Raw genomic sequence first — 14,166 nt, 5'->3', positions numbered from 1 at the left:
TCAGTTTTGAGGTAGTCTCAGCCTCCCGGTTCTCTGAAATCCGTTAGTTTGGTAATGATGCATATTCGACAATAAAAGCAAAATTTACATGCTTCTGAGGTATTAATCATATTTTGCAAATGAAATGATTAAAATTCTCAAATTTGATTAAAACATTTTCCTCAAGCAACTTAATTATACTATCCCAAAATAATGGGAACTCAAAAACACTGTAAATCCTTTCAGTATATATTTTACTCAGTAAATAAAGTACTGTGGAATAATGCCTAGTAGATTCGATGTCTTTTTTGGGCTTAAAGTGTGTTAACTTCCTATATTTGATTTTTGAATAGACACCAAATCCTACCGCAAGCGAGTTTATTCCTAAAGGAGGATCAACCTCCAGGCTGAGTAATGTGTCCCAGTCAAACATGTCTGCCTTCTCTCAAGTGTTCTCTCACCCATCCCTGGGAGGTCCTGCCGCTGCCGGGCTAGCACCAGGTAAGTTGAGTCACTGTTTCCAGCGAGTTCCAGATACGGAATCTGGAAGCACCATTTGCTACTAGTTTATCAGAACTGAGACTGTATTACTTGGATGATTCTCATTTGAACACACGAGTTTATGTTCCAGGCTTTGGTACCAGACCAAACGTGTAGTTGAGAAATTGAGAGCAGAATTTAAATATGAACAAAGTTTATATATAAGGATGTTTAAAAGCACAGAAATAAATTTATAGGAGAAATGGTTATTTAGGAAAAATACCTATCTGGACCTTAGTATTTCCCTATTTTTTTAGTCAGTGAGAATGCTGTTTCACTCAAAATCTTTAAGAGATAAGAGTTAGAATATTGATGTGTGTATATGCTTCAGTTGTTTTGCACTAAATTGCTAAAAAATTATTTTGTATCATTCAAAATACAAGTTTAGGTGTATTTATTAACTTGCAGATGTTTGGTTATGAATCTGTTGTAGGTTTTAATTTGTAATTTTAAATTCGGTAAAGTATTATAAAAAATAGTAGGAAAGAAATGTATTAGGAGTCATCGAGGTCAGGAAAATAGTACTTCTTGATCGTTTTCTTCTAAGTTTACTCATAATGGCAGAATTTGAACAAATGTACTTATACCCCAGGAGTCCTGAGACATCGTTCAAAGTGACCCTTTGTGAACCCTATTTTTTTTGGAAGTCCTCTCTTTCTTAAAAATTCATGCAAACTTTGCATTCTACTCCATAACAATCATATTTTATTATATAAAAATTTGAAAAATGTCTTAGATAATTAACATCACCCATCTCAACTGTCATGTACCTTAGTCAGAAATACAAGATATGAAAATTATATCGAATTAAGTGCTGAGCAGGTTATCTCGTGTCTTTAAATGTTTGAGCCCCTCACACAGATGGTGTTTCTAGAACCTGTACTGGACAGTCATCATTTGGTCTTGAATGTTTCGAAAAATAGAAACAACATGAAATATATATATACACCAAATGAAGACAAAAAGATCTGTCTAGATCAGCCCGGGACCAGTGCTGCCTCCTGAGCTTATTAACCAGTTAATAGGGGGAGTGTCGCTTTTGATACCGATATCAAAATCCAGGACCTTTTGGGAAAGAAGAATGGGAGAAGGTCATGATAGCGTCGTGGAACAGCATCTGGTGTAGCATGTAAAGGATACAGGAGACTCGGAGGCTGAGCAGCCGGCGTTGCCAAGGCTTTATTGGTGCCTCCTTCCCATGCCTGTCTCGCTCCCTGCCTCTCTGCTGACTCCCCCTGACTCCCTCAGTGACTCCCTCCTTCAGTCCCCGCCCCGCTCTTGTCCTTTTTCTTTTTTTCTACTTTGGCTCTTTTCAGGTCCAGTTAAATATGTGAACGTTTTCCCTTCTTTCCTAGAGAGAAGTGTCAGAATTGAATTTCCCCGGTAGCATAAACGTTTACTTGTAAGTAATGTGCCACGGCGACTTGGCTCCCATCGTGGTGCGGTCACACTGTGTCCGTGAGCGTAATCTGTGTGTTACTTACACACCTAAAATTCTTAGCGCTCGGGCAGTGTTTACACAGCACCCACAATAATGGCATCCATTCGGCAGCTGGAAAACTTGGGCTTTCGTCATTAAGTGCCAGTTTATTTTGGCCTAATAACTTGTCTTTCCTTGTTTCAAAAAGATTTCATTCACACATTCGATCAGACTAGTTCAATCTTGCCATTGCAGAAAATAGGCTCTTTAAATATTGTAGGGGTTAAAAACGTCAAGGGGAATTTTAGATCTTGAAAACATTTAGTTAAAAAAAATCCATTATCGCCCTGGTATTTGTTTAAGCTTTCCAGTAGGTATTAATGTGTGTATAGGTGTTTCATTGGTCCCAACTGGGTATCACAACCTAATTTGGGATGCAGTTCATTAATTTAAAAATTAAATTAGCTGAGAAACTACTTACTCTTGTACAGAGCGCTAACATTAAAATGGTCATTCTGCTTTCTATTAATGAGAGAGATTACTGTCTGGAACCATTGGAAATAAATAGGTCAATATATCATATTCAGTGTATTCCTGGAATTGTGATACCTGTTCTTTAAAAATTGTTTTTCATTCAGACGACAGTCAACTAAGCTAAAATATCGTCCAAAAGCACTGGAACGATGAATGGTTTTGCATTTATTAATATTTCTCCCTATTTTTTCCTTTTAGTTAATAGTTTTAAAACATTCTCTGGAGATGAGCAAAGAAAAAAAATTAAGTCCGACGTTCAGAAAACCATTTTACCCCTTTGATGCGTTCCATCACTTCTTACCCACAAATGTTGTTTTTTTTGAGGCCTAGGAAAGGTTCTTGACATTTCTACTTTAAGGTTGTAAAATAAAGATTATAAAGTCTATTTGCCTGCCTTAGTGGTGATTTAATTTATTGTTAAGTCTTCTTGTCTACTATAGGTGTAACCTGTTGATAGTTTTCAGTTATAAAGTTTTATTTTTTTTTCAATTTCTATTCCAGATTATTGCCCTTGAAAATAATGTCAAACTACTGTTTTTCTAAAAAAAAAAACCCCCAAAAATGTAAAACTTTAAATATTGACACTTAAATGTAAACTAGAGTAATGCCTTTTTCATTATATATGAAAAAATACATACTTGAAATGTACATATTTTGAAATGTAAAAATATTCGAGCAAAGTTAAGTAAATATTAAGATTTTGAATTTCCTCAAATCGTAAGGAACGAAAGCATAATTCTGGGGACAGATTAGATCCTGAGTGAATCAACTCTTTTTAAAAACTTATTTGATCACTCTTAAAACATGATTTGTGTGGGGTTTTTTTAAGTTTTAATGCAACAAAATTTAATACACGTTATTTGAATTTATTCCTAGCTAATTAGGTTTAAAAGGAGTTTAAAGATGTTGAAAATACGCAGCACGTGTTATGTTGCCGTTAGCTTCTACACAGCCATTTTATTCTGCAGTTGAAGAAGTCAGGGGTCATAGGCTTACTTGCTTTATGCACATTTAACCTTGGAACGATAGCTGCCCCTCTTCGTTGGTCCTGTGAAGGATCTGGGGTATGCACTTCGCTTGCGCTTCGTTGTTTTTGTAAGCGCCTACAATTCCGTGCATATTTTTAAATTCATAAGTATGCGTTTTTCTCTGGTCACAGCTTGTATTACCCTGAGGTTCACATCCTTCCAAAAGTTAAGGACCGCTGATTTAACACCCCCTTAGCAAAATTTATTTCCACAGCATGTTACAGTAAGAATACTTTTAAAGTATTGTGTGGTCTAAAGCTATATTTTTCTGGTAGCTTTTGCTTTAGGCAAACAATTTTCGAATAGATCTTTAGAAGTGAAATTATGACTAAGTGTATATGACAGGATAGTTTATGCTTTGATTTTTAGTGCCATGAAAAATAATTTTCTCATGAGAACCAGTCGCTGAATGTTTTCTCCATCAAAATTTTTCCTTAGCGTGTTTTGGTTCGGTAGTAGACTTGGTATCCTTGAATTACCTTGGCATTGGCCACAGTCTTCTGGAAAGTGATTTTACGAGAGCTCGCACCTGGAGCATCCATTTATGGGGCTGTTCCGATAGGTCACCTGGTGGGTTGATGGGCGGTTCTGACTCAGGATTAGAGTATCCTTGTTCTGCTTGATTGTGTGTGGACACTTAGGAGGGGCACAGGATAGTCCTTGGACTTGAAAATGCCGTCATTGATTTGCAAAAGAGAGAGTCGTACGTGACTTTCAGAATTTTTAAATAAACGTTACTTCAAGATGAAGATGATGCAGATTTTTTGGACCATTGTTATATTTTATTGTACATTATTATGGCAAATCTCACATGACTGATTTGGGGGAAAGAATTTAATTATACTAAACTTACTGTTATTAAATAATTATATTCATTTATTATAGATTATATTGTAATAATTTAGAAAAATCTAAGGAAAAGATGTTTTTAGATTCAGTTTTTTGAAATATTCATCATTTCTTATATATTTCCGAGGGTGCCAAATCGATGGGTAAAAGTAGCTAATATTCTTTAATATATTTTTTGGCTTGGTCAGGTAGGAAAAGGGGAAGGGAAAGGAAAAGGAGAAATTAATATTGATCCATTAGTCTTGTTCAAAAATATTAAAAGATATAAACTATATATATAATACACTACTTAAAATAGAATTAGTTCTCATAATGATGAAAGGTTTGGATAAAGACATCCTTTTTACTTTTAAAGTTCTATGCTAAAAAATAGTCCCATGATTAATTAGCTCTGTATCGTTTCATATCATGGATGGAGAAAGGGAGACTTAATTCATTTCAGTTGATAGTAGTTAGCGTGTGCAATAATCTGATGTTGGTCATTAATCTAGGTGGAACCTTTGGGGTTTACATAGTTCAGCCTTGTGCCAGTTTAGAGGTGGCATTCCCGACAGATTATCATCTAGTTTCTGCTTTGTGACTTACAGTAGCAATAAGGAGTTCATTAGCTAACCAGAGCAGCCCAGTGTACATTTTAACAGTTTAAATAAACAGGAAAATTATATCTTATGCTGAACCAAACTCTGTCTTGTCTGCCTTTTACCCACCAATCCTAGTTCTTGAGTGGAATGAATCAAAATTTTTTCTACCAGAGAGTCTTTTCAGTTATTTTCTTTTTCAGGCTAGTCGTATGTATGTGTGTGTCCATATAATTCATCTGAAAAACACGAGGGCAGACTGGGGAAAAATATCATTAAAATTATCAAACTATGTAGGTTAGAAATCACGAACTGTTATCAGTCATGATGACTGGAACGCTAGTGGGGATAAAATTAAGTCCACGGACATGTCTGTCCAGCCGTATTACTACTCCGATACCCAGCTGAGGAGAGTAATTATCACTGGGGGAACAGGGAACTGCTGGCGATTTTGTGGATGGCGAATATCTAAGTTCATATCTAAAATTTCACTCTATATCTTAGGCTCTATGTCAAAATCACCAATGGCATAAAAATTCCATAAGCTATCATTTTAGATTATTTTGTTTTACAAAGCGATACAATTGCTGAAAATAAAAATTATAAAAAATATTTATGTGATTCTTAAACATCATTATGACTTTGTCATTTCTTATTTATTTTGCACAAATTTAGGCATGTAGATGGTGCCTTGTAAATGCGTGCTCATTTAAGCTTCATTTCCATCTTGGGAAAATTTTTGTTGGTAGGTCGTCTCTTAAGTACAGTGAGTTTTAATGATTCAGTAATCATCTTTGAAGAATTTATAGAAACTTCAGGTATTCAAGAGGATGTAGGTGAATAGTCAGATGAGGAACAGAAATATGCCTGTTTGAAAGTTGAACCGCATCAGAACTAGAGTTACTGGGTGTTTTGAGGTGCTAAAACTTTCTTAAAACCGGTTAAAATATTTGTAAGTATACGTTTTAAGTTGCATGTTTCCATTTTTGTATCTACTTTGTTTTTCAGGTATATTCAGCAGAATCACTCAGACCTTTCCTGGTTTTCTAACTGGGGATTGCTTTCTACCTAACAATACAGTAAAGACGTGAAGTTAAGACGAGGGGTCCCCGAGGCTGTGCGCAGAGGGCCCTTGCGCCGCCCTGCCCTGGCGAGCTCATCCTGGAGGGGGGCTGCTCTGGGCGTACGTGTGTGGGGACAGATGCTGATGTCCCTGGGGAGGTTTTAGAGCAGCAGAGTGTGAAACCGGATCTGGGCTGGGTGTGGCTGCTGGCCATGTTCCCTCTGGGTCGGGAGACCGAGATGGGCCGGGAGACCGAGATGGGCCGGGAAGGGCACGGAGCGGGCTGTGGCTGCGTAGCTGCCGCTGGATGCCGTTGCGCTGCTCAGGGACCCTGGTCGTGTGTCCTTCTGGGGACTGGCCAACTTGTCCCTTAGTTGAGGAGGAGGGGCTGGGTGGAGTGGGTGGCGGCCCCTTGGACTGTAGGTTGGTCACCTGTGACTGCAGCGACATCTGCGGCGGCCCTTGGGCTGCTCTCTTGGGATCATGACTCCACCGCCTTTCGAAGACGGTACCAGTTTTTCTACTAACGTAGCCGCGTGGCTTGTGGCACGCCTTGGGATCCCTGTGTTTTAGCATTTTCGTTTCTGTGGGAAGAAAATATCAGATGCTTTCAAAAGTCTTTCTAATGTAAAATGTCGTTTTGTGACATGTCGCTCTCTAGGAGATAGGTACACTGAAAGGAGACGCATGAGGACAGTGGCGAGAGGTGGCAGAGAGGACAGAAGACTTCGATTTTTGTCCTAGGCTTGAAAAGGCCTGTGGCCTTCCTGGCCAGTGTCTGTGCGGATGGACAGGAAACCCCACCCAGGCCCCTGTGCGTCCAGGTGGGGACGAGGGCAGGTGCGTTCCGTGGTGGAAACACCGTGAGGGTCTGCGTGACACGGAGTGCTGCGTGCCGGGGCTCTGGGTGACCTGGGCCGGGAGAACACGCGTTGGTCCACGCCCAAGGCCAGTCCTGAATCTTAGCCGGATGGGGAGAGTTAGTAGTCGGGCTTTTTACTTCCTTTCAGTCAGGTGGGTTGAGAGCTCCAGGAGTCATTTCTTCTTTACCCGTTTAGGCTCAGGGGTGCCTGGCGGTCGGACCTAGTGCGGGGAGAGAGCGTGTGAACAAAGTGACTGTGCCGTGGGTACCGCGTCTGGTGACTCCGTAGGAAGGCATTGAATGGTGGCAGCCTCCTCTGTTCCTTGAATTTCTCCTGGCTCTTCTCAGCTTGACCAGTAATATTCGTATACGAAAGCCGTCTTTTTTCCTGATTCTTCTTGCCTTTCTGCATTTACCTTGGAGTAGGCTGTGTGGGAAGAGTCTCAGTAAAGAGAGAAGAATGAGAGATGGATCCCTCAAAACCCCCAGTGCACACGGGCCTGTGAAGCCTCAGATGTGGGCCACTCGTTTGGACGGTGATAATGTCCAGTTCTGGATTTTTTAGTCGTGACTCTCTTCTATATTGATATGTCTGAAATGAGATGTTTTCTTATGATTTCATAAACATCTTCCCATATTTTAGATGTAGTTATCCAGATTTTAGACTGGTATTCCTGTAAATAGTAACTAGTAACTAAAATCCCTTGGGGCGGTGTACCTTTTAGAAAACAGTAAGATCAGTAGGATATTAATATAACTGGTCTCTAAACTGCTATCCAAGCTATAACTACTATGGACCATAATCTTATTGCCCACGGTGTGTGATGTTGAAACAAATAGGTCCATAATGTAATGGAACAGTCCTGGGCAGATACTCAGCTTGTCTGTGGTGCACTCGTCTGTGTAATCAGTTAGGAACCCCAGTCAAGTGGCTTCCAGATGTCTCTCCTGTCACTGGGGAGGGGAAAGCAGGGAGGAGCATGAGTGGGCAGTCTGTGGGTAAGCCTGGAAACCGGGTTCTTCCAGTGACGACTGTCTATCAGAATCCGGGCTTCCGTTTTTTTAAGCAGCTTGGCTATGTTTCCCAGGCTTCTTTGGATGCAAAATTTTAACAGTCCGTCCCTGTAAGCTCACGTATGTACATTTTGGGACATTATCTTATTTGCATCTTTTTGTATGTACTTTAAGGAACTCACCAAAGCAGCTGCAGTAAGTGATTTATCCTTTCCAATGGGAAATGAAGCTTTCCGGCATACTTGACCTTTTTGGATATCAGAAGCTATATGGCTTCGTTGAAATGTTACATTTTCAGCCCTTTTTCAAAGAAAGATTTCTGAAATTTGCATTGCTGTTGCTTGAAACAAAATACAACTTTTTTTTTGGATGACTTACGCTCAACTTTATGTGTCTCTGCGATTGGCCTGAAGCAGAGTTCAGTGGACACCCTCTGGTATCAGAGTCCCAGCAGTTTGTCATTACTTAGGTCTTCGCCCTTGCCGTGGTCCCTTGCCCCAGCATGTTAGGTCGTAACTCCTTGAAGGTAAGGCCTTTCCTTCGCTCCCCGAATCTGTTAAGTGGTGCCAATAAGATTATTTTCTTAGGATGGCATTTTGAGGCCCCTGCTCTGCTTAGTGCTCCTGCTGTCCCCTTGCCTCTTTTTGCTTGTAACCCCTTTCTTTTTCTACCCTGCCAAGGGCTGAGAACGCCAGTATATTTTTTAGGATCTATCTTTTTTTTAAATAAAAAGATTTGAGTCAAGGACTTGAATTGTTGCCTGTGAATAAGGTACATTGCCTTTAAATTACGGCTGAGGCTGGTTTTGCCTTTTTTGGTTCACATCTATGTTCTGGATAAATGAAGCTACCAGATAAGGAACCATTGAATTAACTGTGACAGGAGTTACCGAAGCTCAGTCAAGATCACAAATACAGTTTGAATAAAACTGGGCAACAGGGATTTCTTCTACCTTAGCAATGTTAATGGGACAAAAACAATGTAAATTAATTATTATAAGACATATAATTTTTAGAATACCTGGAAAACGATTAACATAAGTACCTGGGCTATTTAAAATTTTAAATCCCATGGATCTAGAATTAGTAATCAAATATCTTATTTGCACGTTATATTTTAATTAGGTATGTTTTTAAATTTTTTTATGCAGAAGTCTAAAGTTAACCATCTTGCATTTTTTGTGAATATAATTTTTTATAATCAGGCACACTTGTCTTGGAGTAAGTTTCTTGTCCCTAAACAACACAATTTATCACTATGAATGAAAGATACCATTTACTCATAAACATTATCACTTGAGAAGGAAACAATGGTTCTTTTGATCCAAAAGAGTTATGTTCGGTAGCTAACACCCACCCTCCTCCCATTTCGTTTTGGCCCTTTGTTTAAATAACCTAAAGTGCTGTGATTTCAAAGATTGCCACCGCTGCAGATCCTGTCATTTCAAATCATTTGGCCAAGTTTGGGGGCTAAGCAGGTTACACTGTTTTGTTTCTTCAGATATTATAATGATCAAAGTAAGCTGCCTGCTATACACACTGGACGGTATAGTTCTTAAAATGGTAATTCAGACCCTAACTGGTTTTTAAAAATGTGAACAAGTTATTCACATTTTTAGGGATTTATGCAGTGTAATTTACACATAGTCAATATTCCAATATTTGTGGAATTAATTAATGAAAACTCATAAGGAAACGAAGCAATCGATAGAGGTGAGGCTACAGTTAGGCCAAAGGATGATTGCTGTGTATAGACATGGGAAGCAGAACAGTCGTGCAGGCACGGTCTCCATCAGATGTCACACAGGAGGGCGTGGCTGGCAAAACGCAGGTTAGATTCATCCTATGAACTCAACAGTATTTGCCTAAATTTGGTCAACGAGATTAAATGAATTTTGTGAGAAAGCATTAGGGCACCTAAGAGTTTTATTAATGCCCAGGTACCTTTTATCTTACTTAGGTATTCAGCCAAAATGGAGTATGATTATGTAAATCAGTTGCTGAAATTCTCTAGATACTGAGTTGCATTTATCAGCGTGGACAGATCAACATGGCTTCTCTTAAAGGATATTTACATGTGAAAAATGAAGAACATAAATGAAGAAAGCTTTTTGGAGTGTGTTGAAAATTGACATTTTTACTGTGTAATGTAATGAGAGAAAATAATCGTACCTTTAATCAAATTTAATTTTTATAATTGAAATGTTACTGTAATTCAGTAAACATTTAATACTTTTTCTTTATATTTGTGATACCTCCATGGTCCTTATTCATATAATTTTATACAAGTTATCTATGAAATGCATACTTCATTGAGAATTTTCATAGGCTTAAAAACAAATAATATCCACAAATTTAGATATATATATATTAAGAATCAGAGTAAGTATTTAGATAAGGTATTTAATTTGTATTAATTTGAGTTCTGGCATAAATAACCTTTATCCAGAAAATTTTTTTAAATGCTCCCTTTTATCATGTTGGGTATAAGCTATAATCTGTTAACAGAAAAATAACTGTGGCGAAATCATGCCTCTATTAAATAATAGTCTGAGAGTGTGTACAAATTTCCTGTCATTTTTGCAGAATGAAATTTTAGGTTTGGCCCAGTCCAGAGCTTACCTGAATTTACGGATTCGAATACTATTTTCTTACCTTGTTTTTCTTTGAGTAGATTTAACAGGTGGCTAGCATGCATATTGTTAAACTAGGAAGTGAGAATTTTAAGTCAGTAATTTCAATTAAAGGCAAATAGAATGTGTTGGTGTAATTGGAAGATTCATAGTAGCTTTTGATGGTTGCTTTTAGTAATTCTTAAAAACAATGGGAGAAATCCTATTAATAACCCCATATACCTTTTCTTAAATTATTAATAATGAAAAAAATTTTAAAATCGTTTGAATGAAAAACACTAAATAGGGTGCAGTTTTGTTTTCTTATTTGATACACAGTTGTATAGTTTCTTGCACGTTAAATGCTTATGTTCCATTTTATTATTATTAGTTAATATTAACTAATTATTATTAGATACTTATGTTCCATTTTATTATTATTATTATTATTTAAAAATTAGTTACATATTTTTATCTCTTCTATAGAGAAGCAGGGATTTTTGTCTCTTGCTCAATTGTATTGTTTCTTGATATTTTGGAAATTATGACAGGCATATTCTTGGAGTTGTGACTTCTTTCTTTTGGGGATTCACTGACCGAGATTAGGGTTACAGTCTGATTTGTCTGTTCTCCCTGATGACAGAGCCCTGGCTTTTCATCTTTATTTGTATAAAAATATGTTTGTAATTAAAAATTTTTATCTAATGAAAAGTAATTTATTTTCAGAGAAATTTTTAGTTTTGTCGCATAAAATAAAATGATTTGGTAAAATAAATATTAAAACATCTCCCATTTTTTTAATTTTGAGAAATTTAAGTTTGTCGAGGGGTTTTGTTTCTCATACTTAACTCCTGGAGGCAATTTTGTATGTACCTGAATTCACAGGAAATAACAGTAGACCCTGGGGAAATTGTTTGGAGAAACTTTTAAGCACAAGTTTAGACTTGGTTTTATCATAAAGTAATACTATATTTAAACTGAAATCAGTGGAGAACATGACCGCTCCCTACTCTCCCCGCCCCCCAAAAAAATGAAGGTATATTTCAAACATAATAGTGTAAAGTACTGCTTTTATTTTGCCACTTTAATAATTTTGACTTTTAATTCTAATATGCAATAAGACAAGTACTGTTTCTTATGTTCATGAAATATTTCTGACTATAATAGATTTATCTCACGACTTCAACCGTTAATACTAGAAAAAGCTACTGGTATGAAAACTAGCATGGTTCACTGTTAATGTTTTAAAAGATTAACGAAAGACGTGCATCAAATAAACACGTACGTGTCCTAAACCTGCTGTTCCCGTCCCCACGCAGGCCCATCCGTCCTTGCCCCACAGGTCCCGCACAGTCTGGGTACAGAAGGCCGTCTGGGTCACAGGCCAAGGCTGTAGGACGGCCTGGGCACTAGCCGGGCACAGTGAGGTGGAGCGGGACTTCTCCTCACCTGAGATACCTTCAGTTCCGCGTGTTTATAGTTAAAATGTTAACACGTGTGAAATTTTTCATTTTTGGGGATTTTGCTATGATTATTGTGGAGCTATTTGCATGTGCATGTGTAATTTCCATGTCTTTAGAAACTTATAGGCAGCAAGGACCCTAAACTGCTTGCATTCATTTTCCCAGGTTTAGTGTTCTCCTAAGCTAGCTGAGCCATGTGAAAATCTCTCTCCCAATTACCTTAGCAGAGTATATGTCCTGACTTCCCTTGGTACCTCGGTTCGTTTCAGGATTTATTAATTCTTCTGCTGCTGCGTTCCTTTTGCTGAGTTAAGGCCTTTTCTTGTCTTGGCTTTCAGCTTTATGAAGTTGGGTAAAAGCTATCATCACTTTCTGAAAGATGTTTGAGCAAGAAACTTAAGACTCATTTTGCTCTTTTTCCTTCACTTTCCACAGCTCATCTGTCATAATCGTCTCAGTTCAGCCTTCATGTTGTAGCTCTGGGCTATGCTGCCCCCATCCTAGACCAGCCATCACGGCCTCCTCCGTGTTCTGTCTCAACAGCCTAGTTGGTCTCCCCCTGCAGTTCATTTTCCATATAAGAGCAGAAGGAATCTTAACTGTAAATCAGGTCATGGCTTTCTAATTGTCACGGAAATAAAACGCAAGCCCCTCACCGTGGCCTGTGCGTCTCGTATGCCTTTCTAGCTCACCGGCTCATCGTTCCCATCACGTGTTCAGTTCCAGCCACACTGGTCTCAGATGTCAGGCTTCCTTCTGGCTCGTTCTGTGCACAGACCGTCCCACCTGTTCTTTCCGTGGCTGCTTCCTTCCCATCTCTTAGGTGTCAGCTCACATGTCACAAAGGAAGGCCTTCGACTGATGAAAAGGAAATTTTCCACCATTGGTTTCTATCGTGTTATCCTGTTCACTTCCTTTCAGAATTTATTACAAGACGAAGTTTTGTTTTCGTTTAAATTAGGACGAGTGGTCCTCTTCCCTCCCATTGGAATATAACCTCCCTTGTGGCAGGAACCATGTGCAGATGCTCAGTAAATATTTTTAGAATGATAATAATTGAAGATTACTATTAAAAGGCAGCCAGCTTCTTTACTGTTTCAATAAGCCTCGTCCCTTTTCTTTACCTCATGGAGGACCTACCTGCCCTGTTGTAAAATACACATCCTGCCTGAGACTGTGTCTCTGAACACGGTCAGCTGTTTCCCCCCGTCTCTGTGCCTTTGCTTGGGCCTCGCTCCGCGGAAGACTCTTGGTTTCCTGAGATCTTGCCTGTGTTTCATGGATGAGGTCAAACGCCTCTTTGTCCGCAAAGCCACTTCTGCTTCTCGAGTCATTGCTGTCTCCCATCTCTGTGCTTCTGTGGTGTTTTGAGTGACTCAAATATTTTTTAAAGTTTTATCTGTATGTTCTATATATATTTCTTTCTTCCGCTACAGTTAAATGCTTCTGGAGATTGTTTTTTTAAAAATCATTTTATCTATTATTGTGATCACACGTGGAGACCTAGAGTAAGTGCTAAAATTGAAAAAATTGAAGCACGTTCGTGGGCTTTCTGGTGGCGTATGAGCTTGGTGAGATCGGGACTGGCCCCTCTTCCTTGGATTTCTGGAACCTTGCCCGGCACCCGAGCTCACACAGCACTTCCGGTCACCTGCCCTCCGTAGTTGCCGATGAGAGTCACCTGGTGCCTTGAAACTCGCGCTTCCTCCGCGAAGGTCTCATCTGAGACCGTCGGAGTCAGAAATTTCACATTTTAAACGTCGGCTTTTGTAATTTTAAAAATGTCACAGGCGGTTCTGACATTCCCCTCTTTAATTCTAGAGGGGAAAGTAAGTTCAGAATGTGAGATTTGAAGGAATGTGAGCTTTTATCGGATTCAAATGAGGGTATCCAGGAAAGAAAGGTTTACAGAAAAGGAAATATTCGAGATGAATTTTAAAGGATGGATAGAATTTCTTTAAACATTTTAAACACAGGCAGTCGGGAATCTATGAAGTTTATTTTTGTTTTCCGTTTCGTTTTAACCAGGGTAATAGCATAGTACAGAAATGTCTCAGTCAGTGAACTTTCAAAAAGTAATTCCATCTCAGTTAGGTGAAGACAGGATGAACAGATGTGAAGAAAACCCTCAAGGCAGGGCACCGAGCCGCAGGCACCGAGCCGGTTCCTGCTGAACCGGGCCGTCCCCTCCGGTGCTGATGCCGGTCATGGGCAAGTCCACGAGT

The 14,166-nt window shown here is 38.9% G+C and overlaps 1 protein-coding gene across 9 annotated transcripts in view; it reads left to right on the top strand.

The window, feature by feature from the left end:
• Positions 1-14,166, top strand: part of PAN3 (poly(A) specific ribonuclease subunit PAN3) — a 123,680-nt gene that overhangs the window by 60,765 nt on the left and 48,749 nt on the right. For all 9 annotated transcript variants that reach the window (XM_039862755.1, XM_039862719.1, XM_039862738.1 and 6 more), the window contains one exon: positions 333-480. In XM_039862755.1, coding sequence (XP_039718689.1) covers positions 333-480 — 148 coding nt within the window. The remainder of the gene's footprint in view (positions 1-332; positions 481-14,166) is intronic.

Source organism: Pteropus medius, unplaced genomic scaffold (genome assembly GCF_902729225.1).
Source record: "Pteropus medius unplaced genomic scaffold, Ma_sr-lr_union100, whole genome shotgun sequence".
In the NCBI taxonomy this organism is placed as follows: Eukaryota; Metazoa; Chordata; class Mammalia; order Chiroptera; family Pteropodidae; genus Pteropus; species Pteropus medius.
The sequence above is the reverse complement of the archived record's forward strand: the minus strand, read 5'-3'. Positions and strand labels throughout refer to the sequence as shown.